The sequence below is a fragment of the Hippocampus zosterae genome, chromosome 7, assembly GCF_025434085.1.
Source record: "Hippocampus zosterae strain Florida chromosome 7, ASM2543408v3, whole genome shotgun sequence".
Lineage (NCBI taxonomy): Eukaryota > Metazoa > Chordata > Actinopteri > Syngnathiformes > Syngnathidae > Hippocampus > Hippocampus zosterae.
In genome coordinates, this window is record NC_067457.1 from 611956 (window position 1) to 633142 (window position 21187).

General features: G+C 50.9%; 4 protein-coding genes and 2 long non-coding RNA genes across 7 annotated transcripts; 1 reads left to right on the plus strand and 5 right to left on the minus strand.

The window, feature by feature from the left end:
* Nucleotides 1-382: 382 nt before the first annotated feature.
* LOC127603346 (uncharacterized) lies at nt 383-1165 on the minus strand. The gene is made up of 2 exons (XR_007963031.1): nt 1023-1165; nt 383-694 (listed from the first exon to the last, which is right to left on the minus strand). It is a non-coding gene; the product is annotated as an uncharacterized LOC127603346 (long non-coding RNA).
* prodh2 (proline dehydrogenase 2) lies at nt 471-3569 on the plus strand. Its single transcript, XM_052069519.1, has 9 exons — nt 471-704; nt 1046-1236; nt 1371-1497; nt 1738-1890; nt 2112-2255; nt 2337-2503; nt 2950-3060; nt 3140-3228; nt 3295-3569. Exons 1-9 carry the CDS (start codon nt 471-473, stop codon nt 3465-3467), a joined length of 1389 nt encoding a protein of 462 aa, XP_051925479.1. The 3' UTR covers nt 3468-3569.
* Nucleotides 3570-3621: 52 nt separating this feature from the next.
* Nucleotides 3622-11381, minus strand: eif3c (eukaryotic translation initiation factor 3, subunit C). Its single transcript, XM_052069360.1, has 23 exons — nt 11236-11381; nt 10563-10680; nt 10424-10489; nt 10133-10322; nt 9760-9885; nt 9556-9607; nt 9259-9377; nt 9031-9161; nt 8676-8826; nt 8477-8580; nt 7903-8044; nt 7675-7800; nt 7498-7591; nt 7217-7404; nt 6889-7113; nt 6601-6792; nt 5885-6056; nt 5145-5304; nt 4997-5062; nt 4448-4535; nt 4199-4364; nt 3985-4026; nt 3622-3828 (listed from the first exon to the last, which is right to left on the minus strand). Exons 2-23 carry the CDS (start codon nt 10658-10660, stop codon nt 3746-3748), a joined length of 2781 nt encoding a protein of 926 aa, XP_051925320.1. The 5' UTR covers nt 10661-10680; nt 11236-11381; the 3' UTR covers nt 3622-3745.
* Nucleotides 11382-11614: 233 nt separating this feature from the next.
* LOC127603350 (uncharacterized) lies at nt 11615-12780 on the minus strand. Of its 2 annotated transcripts, XR_007963037.1 has the most exons (5): nt 12574-12780; nt 12389-12490; nt 12198-12293; nt 11864-11914; nt 11615-11755 (listed from the first exon to the last, which is right to left on the minus strand). It is a non-coding gene; the product is annotated as an uncharacterized LOC127603350 (long non-coding RNA). The 2 variants fall into 2 exon arrangements; XR_007963036.1 differs by having other exon boundaries at nt 11615-11914.
* Nucleotides 12781-15451: 2671 nt separating this feature from the next.
* On the minus strand, nt 15452-17368 carry LOC127603312 (transcription factor 7-like 1). Its single transcript, XM_052069491.1, has 8 exons — nt 17027-17368; nt 16876-16920; nt 16663-16742; nt 16499-16567; nt 16081-16249; nt 15906-16013; nt 15739-15787; nt 15452-15642 (listed from the first exon to the last, which is right to left on the minus strand). Exons 1-8 carry the CDS (start codon nt 17276-17278, stop codon nt 15515-15517), a joined length of 900 nt encoding a protein of 299 aa, XP_051925451.1. The 5' UTR covers nt 17279-17368; the 3' UTR covers nt 15452-15514.
* A 500-nt stretch (nt 17369-17868) lies between these two features.
* Nucleotides 17869-21168, minus strand: si:ch211-136m16.8 (histone acetyltransferase KAT6A). The gene is made up of 6 exons (XM_052069404.1): nt 21010-21168; nt 18735-20036; nt 18444-18648; nt 18318-18361; nt 18102-18235; nt 17869-18033 (listed from the first exon to the last, which is right to left on the minus strand). Exons 1-6 carry the CDS (start codon nt 21049-21051, stop codon nt 17973-17975), a joined length of 1788 nt encoding a protein of 595 aa, XP_051925364.1. The 5' UTR covers nt 21052-21168; the 3' UTR covers nt 17869-17972.
* Between the last annotated feature and the right edge of the window lie 19 nt (nt 21169-21187).

The following is a 21187-nucleotide window of genomic DNA, read 5'->3' on the forward strand; positions in this document are numbered from 1 at the left end:
TACGTCTCCATGAAGATGCCCAATTCCAGTTGAATACAATTGACTTGTGTGACTGAACGCCCTCCTAAAAGTGCATTTTAATGGATCCTTTGTCTAATTGGCTCCAGACTTCTCAGAGGATTCCAGTTCGCTCGGTGCAAAGGATTAAAATGTGAAATTTGGAACGTTTCTAATCATTCGGGTCTACATTTTGAGCGAATGTTACTTTTTGGTCGATGCCAAGGGTCAACGTGGGTGGTTGCTCTAATTTCCACAGTCACTCATTAACCAGTAGGTGGGCGCAAAAATGACCTTTTTTTTCATTCTTTGGGGGCGGTGTTGCGATTCTACAAAACCAAAAGTTGCACAGTTCTGACAAAGTGCATACTTTTTTGGAGCCCGCCTGCATGTTGACATTGGAACAAACCTGAAATTGTGTAAACAAGCAACACTCACTTAAGGAATCCTGACGTGAACTTCACACAGCCAAGATGACTCGCATGTGCTCCTCGCGCCTCTACCTGCTCTCCACGAGACTCATGTCCACCGCCGCCCCCAGGATCGTGCAGGCTGCGGCCGTGGGCAAGCCGCCCAACCTCCTGGCTGCCTCTTTGACCTTCGAGGATCCCAGCGCATTCCGGGTGAAGAGCCTGAAAGAGTTGTGTCGCGCCTTGGCCGTGTTCCGATTTTGCTCCTTCCCCGTGCTTGTCAACAACTGCAACAAGGTGAGGCAAACAATCAATGATTTTTTTCCTCCCAAATGTTTATTTAGCGGTTCAACTTGCGTGTTCACAAGATATATGAATAAATAAATGACTGAAATTGTGTCTATGAGGGTGTTTCTTCCACCCCCCGTTAAACGGGAGCCAGCGCGCACTTGGCCACCATTTTAAGCGCCTCTGTGATGAAATGCTTCACACGTTATCAGCGAGCTGTGCCTGGGGGAATATTTGGGCCACGAGCCTTCTGTTCAGATTCTCCTAACCTAACTAAAAGCCACCATGTATCAGATTGACCGTAGGAACTTGGAAGGTGAGCATAACCTGGTCATGCGTCCCTTTGGCAGCTGATGTCGGCGGCCCGCAGCATTCTGGGCAGGCGCGTGTTCTCCTCGCTGATGAGATCCACGGTCTACGCTCAGTTTGTGGCCGGCGAGAACGAGAAGGAGATTTCGGAGTCCATGGAGAAGATGAGCACGTTGGGACTGAGGCCCATGCTGGCGGTTCCCATCGAGGAAGACCTGGGGGAGAGCACGGGGTCAGAAGCACCTTTTTTTTTCAGCTCTGAGCTCATCATCTGTCACATACAAAACATCCCAGAAGAAACGATGACCAGGAGGAATGATTTCCTTGGCGATTAAAATTCTCAGCCAATACGTGTGTGCCACCTAGAGAGAAGAGATACGACCAGAACATGGACGCCATGTTGGAATGCGTGCGAATGTCCCACAGCAACGCTTGGAGCAAAGATCCCATGATGCAACTGAAGGTCACGGCCCTGCTCAGTCCTGAGCTATGTGTAAGTGTACCTGGTTCGTGCCCTACGATAGCCACAAATGAGCATTTACCTGTATCTGTACCTGTGACATAGATTGACAGGCAAAACAATGAAATGTTCTTCCACATTTTTTTGATTGGTTAATTCATGATAGCAGAATTAACCAATCTGAACAGAGTTTGCATGTGCTTTTATGCGTTCACCACCATGGAGGAGCGGGGGGACGGTTATTGAAAGACGTGATTTGTTGTGTCCATCAAGGTCAAACTCACCAAGGTCATTTCGAAACAAGCCTATGACTTGGACCTCCTGGTCAGAGCCATGGACGGCGAGGAGGTGGCGTTCCCCAGTTTGGCGGAGAGCGAGGCGGCGCATTTCCGCTGCAGCTTGCGGAGACTCAACAGGATAGCCGAGGTAGCCGCCGGGAGCACTGAGGCGTGCGCGCTCGGTCAACGATGATCAATCCAATTTGGACGGTCTTTATTTTTTCGTGCCATCTCGAGCTGTACTCAAGGTCTCCTCAAGGCAGACGCCGACGAGGCGCCTGCTAGAGTAGATTGAGAGCTTTGGGAAAGAATAGACCAACATCATCAGCGTTAAACAAGCGGTCAAGCACAGTGGCTCGTGTCCCTCAGGCTAGCGTGAACAAAGTGCGGGTGCTGGTGGATGCCGAGTACACCTACATGAACCCTGCGCTGTCCCTCGTTACCATGGCAATGATGAAGAAGTTCAACAAAGACGGCGTCTGGATCTGGTACACGTTCCAGTGTTACCTGAAGGTAAAAAAAAAAAAAATCATCAAAATCAATGCTCCGAACGCTTGATGTGCCGGCAAAAGGAAATCAAATACTCACTTTCAGGAGACCAGGACGCTCCTGCTGGAGGCGATCAGTCGATCTCGGGAAGAAGGGTTCCGTCTGGGGGTTAAGCTAGTGCGAGGAGCTTACATGGACAAAGAGAGGAAGTTGGCGGCGAAGGAGGGCCGGCCGGACCCCGTCCAAGACCGCTGGGAGGACACAAATGACAAGTTAAGACATTTGTGACCTCCACCAGGGGGCGCGTTTGCATCCAATTGTACATTTTCATTTGTCGTTCATCCGGTGGCTTGCTTTTTTCAGCTAAATCGCCAATACCGCACAAATGCGGACGGCCGGCGCGCCACCGCTGGAGGACTGTAGTTGAGAATTAATCATCTGATCACGTGACAGCACTTGAACATTTTTGAATAAAACACATAACACTCACCGGAGGAGCTGGTTAGGAAATGTGCACAGAATGCTTCAGGCAAGTTTGGCTCATAACGCCTGTTGAATTTCTCCAACCAATCAAAGGATGGCAGAAGGAAGCCGCACTGCGTGCGAGTTAGACTGAGGTGGCAACAATGAGGTTGAAATCTCTTTTGGTGTGCTGTACTAGACTGTGGCGGTTCACTTGGAAAGTTCCTACTGCATATATCGTCTCATTTCATGACAGTTATAACAGCTTGCTGGAGGTGCTGCTGAGGCACATCGCCGAGGACCCGCAAGGCTACAGGATCATCGTCGCCACACACAACGAAGAGTCCGTCAGGCGGGCGGCTGAACGGCGAGTCTGCCGAGATGTCCAAAATGCGAGTCATGTTGCGCGCTGGCTCAACGCATGCCTTACTTCTTGTCACCGCCAGGGTTGAGGAACTGGGCATCGACAAAGCAAGCGGCTCCGTGTGCTTTGGTCAGCTTCTGGGGATGTGCGATCACGTTTCTCTCACTTTAGGTGAGATGCCAGCGTCCAAATCTGCGCTTGTCATGGCAACCGATTCCCCACGCCTCTCCTCCGCAGCCAAGGAGGGCTACGCCGTGTACAAGTCGGTCCCGTACGGCTCCGTGGACGACACCCTGCCCTACCTGGTGCGCAGGGCCCAGGAGAACCAAACGGTGCTCAAGGGCATCCGCAAGGAGAGGGACCTGCTCAGGAAGGAGCTCCACAGGAGACTCGTGTCAAGAGGGCGCTAGAAGCGTCCCGAGTGGCCGGGGGACAAACGCGTGAGCTTATTTTCTTTTCACTCACATTTGTGCACACCCGAATCCAAACAAATACACGAGCCATCGCCAGCAAATGCGACCCCTGCTATTGAAGAGCGCCAAAAACAGTAAGAAGATAAGTAAGCACGATGGAAGAATGTTTATTATAACTGATCAGACAGGACAGGCTCACTTCAAACAAATGAACTGATATAGGATCAGGCTATAGAGGCTCTTATTGTCAAAACGGAATGTACCCTTTTCCAAAATCAATAGTTGCCTTGGTTCTGATTCCTGTAGCCTCCTCGCTGGTAGCCGCCCTGCTTGGATTGGTAACCGCCCTTGCCTCCGTCTGCGTCAGGGGCACATGAGCGACGATTATTCGGGAATAAATGAAAAGATTAAGATATCTTTTATTTGTCCCGCAATGGGGAAATTACAGAATTCAGAAAGGAAAAACGCTGGGTAGGGAGGGGGGGGGGGGAAGCTCATTTGCGCGACAACATACCTCTCTGGTACGACTGTTTCTGTTGATATCCGCCTTTCTGATCTGTAATGCAAGGGGCAGCCAATGAGCAGAGCAGTCAACAGCCCCACAACTAAAATCTGACGCATGACAGAAGGAAACGCGCTTGTTTCTCGTTTTTAAATCGAATCTAAAATGCGAAGTCAACGTTCCGCAATAGAGTCTTTTACGGTAGCTCGAGAGCGGCCGAGCTGACCTCTGTTGAAGTAGCCGCCGTAGACGCCCTGCTTGAGGTCGAAGACGCGCTCGTTGTTCTCCACCAGGCTGCCCAGTTTCTCGGCCAGCTGCAGCGCCATGTTCTGCAGGGAGGTGGGCTCCGTGCGGTGCATCACCACCGTCTGCGTGGGCTGGTCCAGAGAGGCCTGGCAGCGGGCGGATGCCGATATTCATAAATACCTCCCCAAAACAAATTCCAAGGAATTTTCCCTACGCCGCGCGGCGTTACCATGAGCTCCTCGTTGATGATCATTTTGCTGATGATGCTATGAACTGTTGCTATCTCCAACTCAAACATGTCAGACAGTGTCGCCATGCTAGGAAAAAAAAAAAAGGATTTGGATGAAAAGCTTTCACGGGGCGGGTTGCAGAAAATAGCATTCTAGTAAATACTTGCTTACTGGCTATTCATTGATTTTTTACAAATGTGCATTTTGTGTGGTTTCTGTTCCGAAGGTACCACTAGAAACGATGGCCGATAAGAAAGCAGAAACTGATGTCGAGGAAGTACACCTGAAATTCGGGACGTTCCAATGTTTTGTTTTGTTTTGGCACTCCATCAATTACTTGTTGGCCCCGATTATGTTAGATAAATGAACCGTCTAATTGTGTAGCTGTTTATATTTTGTGACGCTGAGAATAAAATTGAACAGAATTGCGCATTCATGTGTCAAACGACAACTTTTGAGGATGTATTCCGGGATGCTTGAAAGAAATATTTTGGCATTTCTAAACCGCGGAATCACAACCGGCCGGCGACGGGAACAAACCGACTGACCTGATGGAGTCATACACGCTGCTGTAAGTGAAGAGGTACGTCCTCAGCGACTCCTCTTGGATCTTCCTACTCAAAGCAACGTATCACAGTCACCAAGCGAACGGCGGCAGAACGGTGGATGACCAACGTGCGGACTTCTGAAGCCAACCTGACGAGCATCTCGCGCACTCGCTGCGTCTCGGGGAAGAGGTCCCACACTTTGCTGTTCATTTTCTCGTTGATGATGAAGGAGTGGCAGGTGCGCCAGTCGCCCATCTTCATGGCCTTGCTGGCCGCCACCACGTGCTCGCGCATGCTTTCCGGGGGGCCTGGGCGCAACGTGAAGATACTTCTACGTGTCTGCGTATTTCGAATGCACACATGGTGGGGAGCCATCTTTGTTGAGCGCGTGTAGCAGGGATGGCAATGGCTAGTGATGAAAAAAAGCGGAAAGGGGCGTGGCCTGGACGTGGCGACCAATCACAACCAGTAAGACATCATACACGTCGAATCGCAGGGCGGTTTACGATCGGAAGATGGAAAGACTGATCGGGAGAGCTCGTCAAAACTCGACGATAAGGTACCTGACCCCCCTAAAATTTTCTCAACGGATTTTGACGATTCACAAAAATGATCAATTTAAGAAATAAAACGGCGGATTTTCGCGTATCTGCGGACAATTGCCATCCCCGGTGTAGCGCCGCACTCGAAGTGAAAAAGTCAATTCTCGCCGAGATACAATTCGGGTAGACCACGAGCCTATTGCGATGCGGCCAAATTATTACTCAAGTGACTGTGTGTTAGCGCAGCAATGGAAACGATCCAATTTCATTTGCATTGAACACAAATGCATCTTTGGACATCTCTCCATAGCAGCAGCGTACGTACGTGCTCTCCGACTCGACTTACCGAGTAGCGGCTGGCGCTCTCCCACTCGCAGCTGATGGTGGAACTGCTTGCTGATCATGCGGCGGCGGGCGTCAAACTCGTGGGCAGCCATGTAGGGGATTTCCAGCAACATGGCCGACACCAGGTACACGCATTCCAGCAGCTCGAGGTTGATGTGCATGTGGAAGGGCACCTGTGATGGGCACACAATTGATGATGGGCACACGATGGAATTCCGCCGCGTCGCCATATTTTTGCTGACATTTCCTCGCACAAAAAAATGTTTTCAAAAGGCTGGGAATTTCCGTCTGTCTGGCTTTTTCATGCGTTACTCGAGTTTGTTTAGACTTGTTTAGACTTTTTTTTTAACTCAGTTGTATTTAGTTTTAGAGCAGGTTTGTCCATTTTTTTTAATGCCTTTATTTATTTTTCAAGACATGGAGTGTTTGTCAAGTGCAAGATCAAAAAGTAACTAGTTGACTCACGAAGCGTTATGTTATCACGCTAAAAGACGATCCTCAAACAAGTGGCGTTCCTTCTCCTCGAGTCACACCACAATAAATGTATCCAAAATGAAAAACCAAACCTTTTCGTTTATAAACGAGAGATGTAGTTTTGCTTTGGTTTCTTCTTCTTTTTTTTTTTTTAATCAACAGAATTTGATTGCATGAATGTTTTCCCCCCTTAGTTTTGGTTAACTATGACCACCGTGAGGGGTGCACACTGCGCTGACTGACTTGTCTTCGCTTCTCGATCTTCTCCTGCTCAGCGTTCCTCTCCTGCATGTTCCTCATGAGTAAACCCTGACCCAGCAGCTCCTTGGCACGGCCCGAGGACTGGATGTCCAGCAAGGCGTTGTGGGCGTCTTTGATCATGCCTTGGCGGAAGGCGCAGATGCCCAGTTGGACCATGGTTCTGTTGTAGAGGATCTGGGAGGAAGGTAAAGCAAACACCGGACGTGGAGTCATCACGTCGCCGGCTTTGGGCCGAGCGTGGCTTGGAGTCCGAGGGACTCGCGTGTTCACCTGAACGGGTGGGTCGGCGTGCTGGATGTTGTCCTGCAGGTGGCTCATGAGCATCAGGTCGCGGGCCTGGTACCAACGCGAATGCAGCGCGTGGTGGTAGATGTGGCAGAGGATGGCGCACGTACGGATGCGGTCGGTGCGGTCCTTGGCGTAGATGAACTTGCAGAGGCGGTCCATGATGACGGCGCTGTCCTCGGCCTCGCTCTCCTCCTGGTCCTGCTGGGACTGCGCGACCACGGCAAGCGGAAGCACTCGTAAGCGCCTCCGTCGAGCTTGTCCGACGGCCAATTTTGCGCGCCGTAGCCCGCTTTCGCACGACTCTTCTCACCTTTGTTTCCGCCTGCATGGCCAGGCTATTCCGGTGAGCCTTGTAATCAAACTTGTAGTAGGTGTGCATGATTCGACGCAGGTAGATGCGGCAAATCTCCTCCGTGGTGCCCTTGTTCTCCAAGTAGGTGAGCAGGCGGTCCATGATGCCGCAAACGCGCTCCTCGTCTTTGAGATTATCCACGTATTCTGCGGGCCGAGGTTGAACCGTTATGACGGACGGCCCTTGCGTATTTGCGATTCGGCTTTGCCATCTCATTTCTGAAAGTGTGCTAAACTTGCCTTGCGAATGAGGATCCGTGTTCTGCATGATCTTGGTGAACTCTTTGTCCATCCTCTCCACCAAAGTTAAAATGCAGCCGCGCACTCTGAAAGGCTGAAACGGTCAAGGGCAAATAGTCAAGGCTGGGGGGGCAGCGGGGGTGTCTCTCTTAAAAAAGGTTAGAAGGCTGCAGATACCTGATCTGAGATGGCCAAGTTCTCACTGTCCTCTGCGATGTTCTCCCCGATGAACATATTGCTGTTGTCATACAGGACGTTCTGCAGCTCCTCTATGCAGTCCAGACACTTCTTCCACATATCCGGCTGAAGAAGGGTTTCAAAAAAAAAAAAAGTGGGGGGGGGGGGGGGGCAAGTGAAGTATCAGCCAAATGGAGAGCATCCTTGCTGTCTAAAGGACTTTCCTACCTTCATAAAGGCTGCCATGTTGGGATTGTAGTCGTACAGCGATGCAATGATGTTGAATTTAATTTTCACCAGGACGCCCTCACCCAGGTTATGCTCTGCGGAGATGGCAGCGAGGGCGTGGAGCAGCTCAATCTGGCCAGCCCTGCAAAAGAACAACTTGCATTTAGGACTGAGCGTACAATTCAAACTCTTATTTTTGGGGATTTATCAGATTTTATTTTTTTTTTAATCATAGGATTGTGCATGTGTACCTAATGTTGTGTGCCATTACCGGTACTTCAATTCGGCCAATTCTAATACTGTACACACGGCTTTGGCAAGGCATCATGTCCCGGGTTGCAGCGAGCGAGTATTTTTAGATGATGATCATTCCATCCATTGATTAGATTTTTTTTTTTTAAACTGTTTCCAGCGAAGCTTTGAGGCAGATATTGCGGACCCCCCCCCCCTTTTTTTTATTGGAATTATGGCAGTTCTTCAATTCCTCTGCAGCCTTGTCACCGCAGAATGAATTCTGGGATGTTGACCTGTGGAGACCGAGCGCACAATTCTTGAAGATGCCGAGTGTGAATACCGGTCGGTGCCCTTTTTGCCTCTGGCTTGCAGGATCTCGTTGAGCTTCTTGACCACCACAGCCGTGTTGATCTCGGTACCCTTGGCAAACATCTTGGGCTTCTCCTGATGGTTTCAATCCAAGGGAAAAGGAAAAGCCTGTGTTTTGTGCTTTTCTTGCAGCACATCTTCGAAGGTGGCTGTATCCATCTTTTCCTTACCTTGACGAGAGGGACGCCTCCCCTCACCTTCTCCCAGCCTCCCTCGACCTCCTCACCTCCCTCTTCCTCAGCCTCTTCCTCCAGCTTCTCTTTCTTCTTCAGCTTCTTCTTCTTCCCCACCTTTTCGGAGCTCTTGTCAGGTGCGTGGGCCCTGAACGCATCGTGACACGGGTTAACTCATTTCATGCCAATACGTAAAATTAACCTGATTGTGCAGTGCCATAATCTAAAATTACGTGTTTTGTTTTTTTTGTAAAAAAATTATAAGTGAATAAAGGGCTTTGCGCAGCTTCCCCAGTAAATATCAAGGTACGGTGCTGGGTACAGAATTAACTGCGGATTGGCGGCAACTCACTTCTTGAGGAAGACCATGGCGAGAGACGCACTCTTCCCCTCTCCGTCGTCGGAGCTCTCACTGCCGGTGTCCACGGTGTCCGAGCCCCAGTCTTCGTCGTCATCGTCATCGTCACTGGAGGATGACTCATCCTGTCAAAAGGGACAAAACTAAAAGTGTGAATGCAGTCCGACCACAGCCGTTGACATCATTACTGACAACCAATGAAACATTCTTCCGGCTCCTTACCCCGGATCCTTTGGCGGACTTGAGGAACTTGCTCGCTTCTGGCGCGGCCTCTGGTTTTTTCTTCAAGAAGGACTTAGCGGACACACCGTCGTCATCCCCATCGCTGTCAGAGGATGAACCTGATGACCAAAAGAATGGCTCTTATTAATCGCCGTCTCTTGTACATGTGACTTTCTCACGGGAGTCAAACTTTAGCTCGTCACATGGATAATGACAACTTGTCCAAAATATTGAGAAGAAGTGTAAAAGAAAAAAAAAGAAAAAAAAACACTTAAAAAAAAAAGTGGTTTCCTGTACCCGAGTCATCTGGGCCCTTGTCCTCCTCTGCGTCTGCCGACTCTTGGGGATTCTATAACATTCATATTGAGAGGTTAATGTCCTCCTCGAGTGAGACAAGAACACCAACATTCACAGCTGATGCTGTTGACGTCAAAGTACAAATGTTGAGTGGTAGATCATCGTTTCAAGATGAATGTGTGGCATTGTGTGTCATGTCATCACCTCCTTGTAAGCAGTGATTTCCGTCTCGTAATCCCGGTTGTACTTGCGGATCTTCTGGCGCAATGTGCTGAGGGCTTTTGCGTTGTTCTTGTTCATCTTCTTCTTCCCCTCTTTGTCCTCCCATAGCTGGAACATTATCCAATAGAAAACATGACATGAATTTTATATTTTGTTTAAAAAAAAAAAGCTGCTCATAAAAGTTCGTTTTCACGACTGCAACAGGAGTACAACCTGCCTACTCACTCCCACGGACATGCCGTCTGAGTTTTACACTCAACCACTACCTGTAGTTGAAGCACATTTCAAGCCCTGATAATTCAACCTAGATTGAAGCATGAAATCATTTCAGGCAGAGGGAAATGAAAGGACTGACCTGATTCAAGTAGTCCTCCAGGTCTGCCAAAAGACGGATGTAGAAAGGCGGAACGCCCTCTTTGTCCACTATATTCTTGCTTTTGAGGAACGCTCGACACAACTGCTCAAACTCCTCCAGACACTTGGCCATGTCGCGGATCTTCATGGCATTGCGGATAGTCTTGATGAGATTGGTCAACTCCTCAAACCTATGAAGCAGGACATATTCAAGCAACACGGTTAATGCATGAAGCTGAGAGGACCAAAGTCAAGTTTACCTTGACATTAATATGGGGGGGGGGGGGCTTACCGTTTGTCTTTGGCACTGCGCACAACTCTCTTGGTGTCCTCCTCATCATCACTGAGCAGCAGCGACCTGTGGGATCAGACACACGTGTGAGATGGCTTCAACTTAAAATGCAACGCTATAATTCATTCATTGCACTGACTGCTTGAGCGTGGTCCCGGGTGCTTTGGGTGCGATCTCATCTGCTGACGAGGACTCCTCTGACTCGCTGTCAGACCCGGTGGCAAAGAAACGAGACATTGCTGAAAAAGGGGCTCAATCTAAAAAAAAAAAATCACAACAATAAACTTAAAAATACAGACAATTACAATCATACAACCTCAGCCAAAACACGGAATTCAATTAGATGCAAATTCAAAATTATTTTCACCATTTGCACATTGTGGTTTGTAATCTAGGGCGTGTGCCGTGTGTGTAAGTGCGTTTCAATATTGACCGTGTGAAGCCCTTTGCGAGTGCGATCTTTGAAAAGTGCTACATACAGTATAACAAGTCACTTTGCCTAGATGGATAACTGTCGTAGGGGAACCAAAAAGAGCGTTAGCAGATGCTTATCATCTTAGTTAAGATGTTTAGAAATACACCGCGTATGTTAACGATAAATGGTTGCGAGGTGATTTCGAATTTGTCAAAGCATTTGTCGTCGTCCCAAAGTTGTCTGAATCATCAACTACACCGCTGGCATCCAAACAGGATGCGAGCTAACGTGTCCCGGGGCTAATGCTAAGGATAGCTTCCGCTAGCATTCGGGCCTCACAGGGCAAAAAGGAACAAGAGTCGACCGGCGAGAAACGTTATTTCCACCTGAAACTCACCTACGTCCTTGTGAAATGAGCTCTGTGGTGCTTCTGTGTCGTTTCAATGTTTACAAAATCCAGTTTTGCTGTTGCGGTGACACGGTGAGAACGTGCGACGGTCCGTGTGGATCACTCGCGCCGGGAAAGGAAGTGACGCACAACTCGGAGTTTTGGGCGAGCCACCGCTACAGCGCCCTTTACCGTCGAAATTCGGTATTTTCATTTTATTTGGACTTTTTTTGGGGTGTTCCAAATAAAGAAAACCTTTATTATCTGAAGTTTTTGTGTTTTTAACATATATGGAGTGAGAGTTTTGGTGAGCAGCCCGGTGATCAACTTTGTCACCTTATTCTCAGAATGAGGTCACGCAGATTAAAACACTCCTTCAAGAACTCAGCTCCGAAATGCAATGTCACACCAATTTTATTATTATACATCCAGTGTTTAAAATACATTAACATTTACAGTGAGATAATGACAAGTGTAATTCAGTGCATTTTCACACATCCTTCCTTTTCTTCCTTGCACCTCTGTAGCTCTGGAAGAAAACGGGGTATGATTAGCAGGATAGACAGAATAATAGTGTCCTGGAGATTGTGATCATATTCTATTGTATGCACGTTGTCCCAGACACGGACAGTCGTACCCTCTTTTAGTCGCCGTATTTCAGCTTCCAGCACCACACAATTAGCACAACCTGTAATGTAACAAAGGAATCAACATCACGTTTGGCTTTACACTGCGCGAAACACTCCGAATGCCCCTCAACCAAATTAAAAAAAAAAAACAATTCAAAAATCAACAAGTGCAGTGAGCAGCGAGCATTTGACTGAGAAACAGCACAGATCTTCAACCGTACCTGGACAAAATCCGGTTGCTTTCGTCGCAAGTAAGAAATGTGAAAATGTCTCATGACAAGTTTCCGACATTGAGCATTCCCGAAAGCCGAACTGTATTGCGCCGACATCTCGTTAACCAACCTGAACCTTTGGCGGCCAAGTGAGTTCTCTGGCTCTTCACCGGTGGTTTTAGAATTTTGCTGGCAGAATTTGTCGCTGCCGATGACGCTGTAGCATCTGAAGGAGGAGGAAGAAAAAATCATATCAAGGGGCCAGTAAGGCGATGAAGTTGTGCATGATCCCGCCATTTCAATTCATTGATTCCAACCAACCGTCTTTTGGCGTTTTCACCGTCGGCCTCGAGCTTCTCACGGCGCTCGGCGCATCGACCGAGGGCTTCGGCGCTACAATGGCGCTGGACGCCGCGGGCACGTCTGAAATAGCACACGGGAGCAGCCGTCAAAGGGGTCCGTTGTGCCGTGCGAGGAACTGAGCTTCCCCCCTCCCCCATTTTTACCCGTCTTTGCTTTCTTCGCAACTAATCGCGCATCTCTGATCAAGTTGCGCTTCCTGGTTTGGAGAACGGGAACTGCAGAGTTAGACGGTAAGGAGGAAAACAATGCATTTGTTTATCCATGTCATTTTTTTTTCTTAAATGTCATGATTCTAAACATGACCAACAGAAAGAGCCTTTGTGGAACGAGGAGTTTGATGACCCTAGTCTCAAAAGCGGAACACCGCATGCTCGTAATTACCTGCACTTGAAGCCGGCGCGCCGCTTCTGGTCGATGGCGGCCGGAGAAGTGAGGGCCCTTTTTTGGGGATGCCCGACGGTCTTGCGCCAGCATGCGGCTTCTCCGCTGCCGTCTTTGGCTGCTGCGCGCCTGGCCTCGCTCCTGGCGTCGCAAGCCCAGATGTGGTTGTGGATCGCAGATTGTATGAGCTGGATGCTGATGAGCTCTGGGGGGGTGGGGGGGGGGCAAACAAACAGAAAAAGCAAAAGTCATTCTTGAACGGGGTTCTTCCAATGCACCCATTTTACCTCCTGAAGCGTGCCAGTCGCCAAACTTGGTTTGGGCATATGGAGACCAGATGGAGGCACGGCGATCCGTCTTGGAAGCAACAACGGCTTCAACTTCTGCGGCAGCGATGGCGCTTTGGCGAAAGGCGGCAGCGATTTGGCGGCCGCTAATATTTTGCGAGTACAGATTTCTGATGCGGGTGTCGCCTGTACTTGCGGCCTACCGACGGTCTCCCCGTCAGGCTTTCGGGAAGACGCCGACAATTTGCCCTCATCCGGCGAGGCGCAGAAGGTCATTTTACAATTGGTCAACGGCGTTGACGTGACGAAATCTCCGCGCCTTAAATCGAGCGCGTCGTCCAAATTAAAACTTCTGCCGATATCGGGATCCAAGCTTTGGTCGTGGCTCGGCAACGTGGGATGACGCTCGGCTTCACGTTGCCCCGCTCCGGAGGCCGACGCTTCGCCTTGAGGCGGATGGAGCGCGCCGGCGTCGGCAACGTCGTCGGCATCGACGTCGGCGCCGCTGGGGCCGGAGGGAGGCTTGGCATCAAACGTGTTGTGGCGAAGCTCTCCCGAGAGGCTTTGGGACATCGTGCCGTCGGAAGCGGGAGGTGCGGCGCCCGAGGCATTTGGACGACTGTCGCTTGAGCTACTTGGTGCGTCAAAGGCCTTTCGGTGACCGCCACTCAAGCAGCTCGCCGACGCGCTCCGTTTTGCGGGCCGGGCATCAAGTGCTTTGCGCCGGCCGTCACTTGCGTAGCTTTCTGACATTGTGAAGGTGCCGTGGGACTTGGAAAGTTGAGCGTCAAAGGAGGGAGGATTTCCATCGAGGCTCTCCCGAGAGCCGCTTTTGCCCCCGTGGCAGTGAGATGGCGGTTGCACATCAAAGGTGTCGTGGTGACCGTCACTCAAACTGCTTTCCGGAGGCGTCACGGGTCCGCCGGACGCGGGCGGGAGCTCGGCGTCAAAGGTCTCGCGGTGGCGGTCAGGGGAACCGCCGTCCGACAACGTTATCGTTCCGCCGGCCCATGCGGGAGGTTTCGCGTCAAAGGTGCTGTGCCGAATGCCGCCGGCGTCGCTTTCTGACGGAGCTCCGTTCGCCTGAGAGGGAGGAGTCTCCGCCACACCTTTGACGCAAACCTCAAAGGTGTCGTGGTGGCCGCGGTCCGTCGAGCGAGAAATTGCGCCGGTGTCTCCCGTCGGACGCTCGGCCGTGCTGCCGGAGGCCGGGCCGTCCTGTCCTGCACATGCTCCCCCCCCCAGGGAGGGATCTTTCTCCTGGGATGTCGTTGCCACGCATTCGTTGCTTTGCGTGAAGCTGAGCTGCGATGCGGCTAAGGGGGAAGGCTCGGACGATTCGCCAAGAGTTGCCGCCCTTGCTGAATTCGACTCGACGCTCGCCTTCGCCAATTGAATATCGGAAGGAGATGCGCCGATGGTGAAGTTTACACCCTGCGCCATGAAGGAATCAAATGAGGCATGGCTACAGTCCGGTAGGCTCTCGTTGCACACCCACAAGAGGGAAGCGTTGGTCTCCGCTCGGCTGCCGTTCGCGTTTCCCTCCATCCTTGGCGTCCGGAAGGAAGCCAATTGAGAGGGGCCGTTCATGAATTTCACGAACGTCCTTGCCGGCAGGGGCGAGATCTCCTCCGTTGTGGAATGAAGCGTGTCGTCATTTTCTGTGACTTCAAGGAGAGTGAGATCTGGGAAGTCGTGCTCGTCCAAATAGTGCCTCTTAGCGGGGGGAATGTTTTCTTTCCACACTTCTGGACTATCCGCAAAAGATGAGGAAGGCCCCGTCGTCAAATCCGCCATCGTCGACGTCTTGCCCTCGGCAAAGACTTTGTAATTGGACTTCAATTGCGCCACAATTATACCGGCAGGTAGCGCTTAAAAAAAAATCAGGCGTGTCAGCAGGCAGCCATGGAAAACAGGACAACAGGACACCGACCGCCGAGGACCGGACTTGACAACGGTGGTCAGAAAAACTACGTACCCAACACAATTGACGCCTCGAGGTTGATCTTTGACTCGCTGACTCGTCAAGTACGCAAAACACAAGTATGGGTACAGCCTGACGACATCCACAAAAGAAAAAACCCAAACGGCTTTGGGCTCGCCGAAACTTTATAACAAACAGGAAATCATCAACGCTACTCGCGTTTGAAAAGACTAAGGAAGTTTCCAACCAATCACAGCAGCGAGTGTCTTCTTCGCGTACGTGAGATCAGTTTGCCTACACCGCCCTCGTTCGGCTTGGTTGGTAAACTGCACACATGCGTCGAAAAATGTGACAAAAGCGCCCCTTAGTGGACTGATTGGGAGCATGTTTGCGCGGATGTATTTTCGCGCTGAAATGAGGGTTCGGATGTTTTATTGGAAAACTTTATTGAATCTTGACGAAACGGAATGAAGGACCCCAGAAGGTGTCTGCTTAAAGCATCAACTCCAGCATCACTCGAAGCTGCTTTTGGTGCTTGGCGCCCCTGTGATGACTTTCCTGCTTGATTGCGTGCGTCGCATCGCTCGTCACGTCCGGGCTGGAGGCCTGCCAGGTGTCCTCTAAGGGTGATCAAAACAACACAAATAGAAAGGACGTTTTCTGTCCATTTCAGTCGGTCCGCTCAGAGGGCGGTGAGATTTCACACAATGTCTTACCTTGACCTTTGCCATGAACTTTGACCCTTTGCCTCTTTCGCTTCTTCCCCTTGAAACACACACACACACACACGACAAGTGTGCTTTGGTTGTGCTCTCTCCAAATATTTGTTCTTTGTTACTTGCCGCCAGCGGCGCTCGGAGGCGCGGCGGTCACGTCGACTTACGTAGTTTTCAGTGCAGGACCAATCGGGATGCTGCTGGCTGTGGAGGAGTTTGGCAGCGTCGGCGAGCTCGTAGTATTTCCTCTGTTGCTTTTTGCTCAGCGACTTCCACTGCGCACGTGCGACAGACCGTCATCACTCGGCGGCGAGATTTCGGGAGCTCGCGTTGCACACTCACCATCTGTCCGACCACTTTGTTGACATCGGCGCTGTTTCGAATGTTGAGCAAAGCGACGACCTTTGGCCTCTGCTCCTGCCGGAACAGCATGAAGGCGTTGAGCGGCTTCTTGATGTAGCCTCCTCCCTTTTTCTTTTCATCCCGTTGCTCTTCGCTCTCTGCTCCTCGACTAGAGCGGTTGGGGGGGGGGGGGGATGAAACGCAGCATCTTAGACTTCAACCTCAATCGACTGTCGTCATCCCTTGTAGGATTTGTGCTTCAGGACCTCCTCGGCCATTTTGTACTCTTCCTGGAACATTCTCAGGTGCCATCAGATAGCGCCTCAGCCCGTCCAACTTAACCAACTTAATGCCGTGTTGTCCAAGTTCAACTGCGACATTCAACTTTTCGAAGGGGTGCCTGTTGACTAATACTTACAGTGCTGCGGAGGAGTTGGATGAGGCGGCAGCACAAGGCGACGCACTTCTTGGTGGGATATTTCTGTTTCTATTTTGGTAAGAGACGCATCGGGGGAATAGCCAACACAATAAGCAGAGGATGCAGACAGTGGCACTTTTTGGGGGGGTTTTTTTGGAACCTACACATGCCCTGTGGTGGTCAAGCTCTCCGCCCCCGGTTGCATCATCATCCTCATCATCATCATCATGGCTGGCTCTTCTCCCTGAAGAGTCGCAGATGGGAGAAACGAGGCCAACGGGTGACAACGCAGCCTTCGCGTCTTTAAATTCATGCGTCAACAGAACGGAAACATTTCTGAAAACAAGACGAATGGAAAACAAAACACCGTCTCTTACCAGTTGAGGATCAAAGGGATTTGCGTAGCATTCATAGGGAAGAGACTGGAGGAACAAGAGCAGAGCCGACAAAGCACACTCAAGTCATTTTTTAAATTTTTTTTAGAGGTAGCATTGTATCAACATTGGGGTTTTTTCCCCCAACCCCCACCAGGCCTTGGCCGGAAGGCAGCATCAAACCCGGAGGCGTGTACAGCGGGTCCAAGGCGGGAATCATCGGAGCCGGGACCTCCAGCAACTTCCCAAGGGGGAACCAGACACCCGAGCCGTCCACCTCGCCTTCGACCGTCCGAAGCTCCGCGTAGACGCTTTCCGCCGACGGCTCGCAGAGCGAAGGGAGATTTGGGCACGAGGACAAGTCGGGCCCGGCCCGGGACCGCTCTGAGAGCTCGTCTCGATCCATTGGACGGCGCCGACGTTTGATGAAGAAAAGCCTGCGCCAGAGTGCCCTGATCCCCTTTTCAGAAGGCCAACAATGGACTTTTCCTCGATATTCAACGCGACTAAATCAACAGTGACGTTGAATACGCTGGCTATTTTCATTCCCTTCTTTACCTTACCATGTAAGAAAAAAAAGAAAATACTTCAATAGGGAGCCTGGATTCTTAAAACATGGAGAAAAAAAAAGTCCTTGGCATTGAGTGAGTCGAATTGGGTGCAAAGACGCATCCACTTTGCAAGCATTAAATTCTCCGAGCGCTGAGCATTTTTACAAGGAAGACAAATTTGTCATACTTACCGGGCAAAGTTGCGCTGTGTGAATGAGCCGTCGCCTGAAGACTTTGCGAGCACATGTTGAAGCAACCCGCCTTGCTGGTGTCTTTCATCCCTTTGGTCTCTTTGTGACATCATCAGCTGCCACCACAATCACCGTGGCAGCAACAACAACTTTTGTATTAAAAAAAAAATTTTTTTACACTCGGGTTTTTAGGGAGCTTTTTTGTTTTTAGGGAGCCCAAATTTTGGCCTCTTACTCCAAAAGAAAAGTGTCAGTTAAGAGCTTGCTTTTGACTTTATTACAATGAGAACAATAATGGCGATATTCATCTCGGCACAAACATCATCTCGGGATATTTCCCGGAAAATTGGAGTTCATCTCAGTTTTTGGTGGCTTTCTTCAATTTGGTCTTGAGCTCTGACATGAATGGATTTCCCAATCTAAAAACAAGAGCAAATGTCAACCGCTGCACTGCGTCGAGGGAAAAATAAGAGCACTTTGGATTCACCCCGCTTGTCTCGGCGGCATCCATTTTGGTCCAGGCGGCCCGCCGGCTTGTTTGGCGGCGTCGGCCTTCGGCGCCGCTTTGAGCTCGGCTTCCTGTCGGTGCGGCGCCCTCGACCCGGCTGAATTTTCAGAGCCCTCGAAAACGAGCGGCGTCGTACGTCATTCAGCCAACAACAAATTCCTAGCCAACACGGTAGATGTTGGCTATGTCACTTACCATCGGCGGCAACTTTTTGGCGACAGGAAACGCTGCACCGAGCCCTAAAAACACCAACAAGGCGACGACGTGGTGGAAAATCAACCCAAAGAGGCGGGCGGGCGTTCGCCAAGGCGAGAAACCTACCGGGCAGTTGGATTCCCAACCTGAAACCTCCCAAGACGTGAACGCCGACGGGGATTTTGGATGGCGGCTGGGGCGGCGGAGAGCTCGCGGCGGGCGCCGAGGGCCTTTGGAGAAGCGAGCGGCGATCTTTGGGCGGCCTGACGCGGGGGTTCTTCACGGCCATCCTTGACCTTTGGGGGGCAAAGTTCAGCAGCGAGCCGCTCGGCTGCAATGAAAATCACGGGGTGGGCTTGCGGTTGCTCTGCTAATTGAAGGCGGGCGGAAAACAAACGTTGCCCAATCATCTCGCACCTCAAGTTGACACTCGGGCTCGTCCGCCGATGGCGCGATCGTCTGCTCGCCGGAAAAGCTGGCCGCTTCCTCCTCGGAATCGCTCTTGGGGATTTCCAAGGACTTCATCTCAAGAACTTCTTGCTCGAGCGCAAAAGCGGCCGCGCGGGACTCGCCGAAGGAGCGGTCCGAGAAGCCCGACTCGGGCGACGATATGATGCTGAAGCTTTCTGCGTCGTAGCGAGACTCATTTGAGAAGTCGTCTTGTTTGGAGTCAAAGTGGCCTTCGGGCCGAGCGCTCGTATCGAGAAGGGCCTCTCGACGTCGGCCGTCTGAGCACAGCGTCGTTTCCTCGGTTCTCGTCGTCCGGAGATCCCGAGCGGTTGGGGTCTCGTTCAACCCCCGCTTGACCTTGGACACGAGCGGATCCTTTGCGTATTTTGTGACCTCCTCTGACCTTTGCTCCCTCACAGCACAGCTTTCAGGTTTCAGCGAGCATCCGCCGAGGCCGCCCCCCGCCCCCATCCGCTCTTCGTCGCGGGAGAATCCGAGCGGTCCCCACCCGGTCTCGGAAGCGAGCGCTTCCGCGCCCCCCTGAAGGTCTTCCGCGTCACTGGCAGCCGATTCCCCCTCCGGGAGTTGGACTCCCGTCTTGGAAGTGGCGCGAGTGGCCTCGGTTTCTCCGGCGGGGCCTTTCGGTCGGCCGGCCGCCTCTTCGCGCGAATCCCGCCGGGTCGGGTTTTCCTCCGACTTCTCGACCGGCAGGAAGACTTGCGTTTTATTTCCACGTGCAAAAGGCTCAGCGTCGCACTCGCGGGAGGGCAGATTTGCGAAGGCTTCGCCGATTTCCCGCGCCGGCTCGGCCTCCGCTTCTTCCTCGGAAGCGTCTTCGTCCGCCCCAACTCGTTCGCCCGTCACCGCGTCGGACCGTCCGTTGACATTTGTCGATTTGATTTGCCTCTCGCTACCATCAGCGCGGTGGTTCAGGTGGACCGCGATGGTCGCCGCGTCCATCTCGGTCGCGCGCGTCGGCGCGTCGTCTTCTCCGTTGACGTCTGACGTCTGCTCATCTGTGGGTCGATGGTCTGCGGGCAAGTTCTCCTCGCCCTCCGTTGCGGCGTTTTGGGTTTTTTCACCGGCCCGAGCGGGCAGCGGTGCACTCGGCTCACGCGCCACCTCGTCAGACTGATCCTGACAGACGCCCGCGGTGTGAGCGTCGCCGCCGAAGCCACGTTCAGCCATGGATTCTTGGAGCAGATCATGACTGGTGATGTTAAAAGGTCCCGGCCTGAGGAATCGGCTGACCGCTCCGGCTAAATAGTACTGACAAGCAGGCACACAGATAAAACAAAGTCATTATTTTGTTCATTTCAGACTTTTTTTTCCTTTCTCTCTATCAGGAAGAAGTCGCACAAAGTCCAAATCTACTGGGACAAAAAGCAAGATCACCAATACTCTGCAGAGAACTCAATTACAACAAATTTTATTTACAAAAGCATAAACAAGCCCCAAAACGATGGCCAAACACGTCGACGTGACTTCAAATCCATCTCGCGTTACCTTTCAAAATGAAAATTAGAACAAAGCCATTTACTGGACAAGGCTAATGGAAGAAAAGTTTTAAATCTACTGTAGTGAAACATTTTAGGATCATAGCTTGTGCCCTATTTGTACAGTGAAACATTAAAGGGCATGTCAATTATTCGCAGTGTTGTGATCTTTTTCATGTCAGAACCGCACACCATGAGAAGGAAAACAACAGCGCAATCCCACGAATAGCACGCAAAGACGCCACCTCGTGTCCGTGTCGAAAACGAAGCGACAATGAGCACATCAAAGTACAGATTTGTTGGAGTAAACGGAACAGACAACTGGCCGCGTTTTATTCGCCGCGTTTCTTCTTTTTAGCGTCTTATTTCGAAACTTCCGGTGGCGGCGGAAGTTACATTCGGTCGGGATGCGGAAAAGAAAACGGCTGACTTGACGGCAAAGTGACTTCACGAAAATAGCATGAAGGTTAAAAAAAAGTGTGTACGCATGTAAATATTTCAGCTTGTGATATATCATTTATGACAACTTATTTTTATGGAGATAAGCGCTAAAAAGTAAAAACAAATGAATGTTTTTTTTGTTTCGTTTTGTGATCGTTTTCTTGCTCTGACTGTGTGTTTATGTTGGAGCGAAAAGAGAATAAAAACCATTTAAAAAACCACGCGTTCCTTCCATCCTTTCAAGTGATCCTGCAGCGGTAATCCAAATGCGAACAAACACGCCCGAGTGCATCGCGGCCGCTCACCAAAACATTCCACAGCGTCCCCGCGACTCTCACTGGATCCATCGGCAAAAACCAAAAATTTTCCAGCGAAAAAAACTTTCTCGCTCGTTTCAACGAGTCGTAATGCAAGCACAAAGAGAGACTGAGATGTGCGGCGCAGAAGGTGAGGACATGCAGGCAAAGCTCCACAAGGGCGGGG

What these genes read in the sequence shown, in the direction of transcription:
- prodh2 (XM_052069519.1), top strand. Translation starts at nt 471, where the DNA reads ATGACTCGCATGTGCTCCTCGCGCCTCTACCTGCTCTCCACGAGACTC. An exon ending in GACTCAACAGGATAGCCGAG is followed by an intron (nt 1,891 to 2,111) that starts GTAGCCGCCGGG and finishes CGTGTCCCTCAG; the next exon opens with GCTAGCGTGAACAAAGTGCG. An exon ending in GTCAGGCGGGCGGCTGAACG is followed by an intron (nt 3,061 to 3,139) that starts GCGAGTCTGCCG and finishes TGTCACCGCCAG; the next exon opens with GGTTGAGGAACTGGGCATCG.
- eif3c (XM_052069360.1), bottom strand. Translation starts at nt 10,660, where the DNA reads ATGTCTCGTTTCTTTGCCACCGGGTCTGACAGCGAGTCAGAGGAGTCC. An exon ending in CACGGATCCTCATTCGCAAG is followed by an intron (nt 7,405 to 7,497) that starts GCAAGTTTAGCA and finishes CTCGGCCCGCAG; the next exon opens with AATACGTGGATAATCTCAAA. An exon ending in CGGCGGCTACTTCAACAGAG is followed by an intron (nt 4,027 to 4,198) that starts GTCAGCTCGGCC and finishes CTTGCATTACAG; the next exon opens with ATCAGAAAGGCGGATATCAA.
- LOC127603312 (XM_052069491.1), bottom strand. Translation starts at nt 17,278, where the DNA reads ATGGATCGAGACGAGCTCTCAGAGCGGTCCCGGGCCGGGCCCGACTTG. An exon ending in ACAAAGTGGTCGGACAGATG is followed by an intron (nt 16,014 to 16,080) that starts GTGAGTGTGCAA and finishes GCACGTGCGCAG; the next exon opens with TGGAAGTCGCTGAGCAAAAA. An exon ending in GGTCCTGCACTGAAAACTAC is followed by an intron (nt 15,788 to 15,905) that starts GTAAGTCGACGT and finishes GTGTGTTTCAAG; the next exon opens with GGGAAGAAGCGAAAGAGGCA.
- si:ch211-136m16.8 (XM_052069404.1), bottom strand. Translation starts at nt 21,051, where the DNA reads ATGGATCCAGTGAGAGTCGCGGGGACGCTGTGGAATGTTTTG. An exon ending in GTTGGGAATCCAACTGCCCG is followed by an intron (nt 18,362 to 18,443) that starts GTAGGTTTCTCG and finishes TGGTGTTTTTAG; the next exon opens with GGCTCGGTGCAGCGTTTCCT. An exon ending in CCAAAAAGTTGCCGCCGATG is followed by an intron (nt 18,236 to 18,317) that starts GTAAGTGACATA and finishes CTCGTTTTCGAG; the next exon opens with GGCTCTGAAAATTCAGCCGG.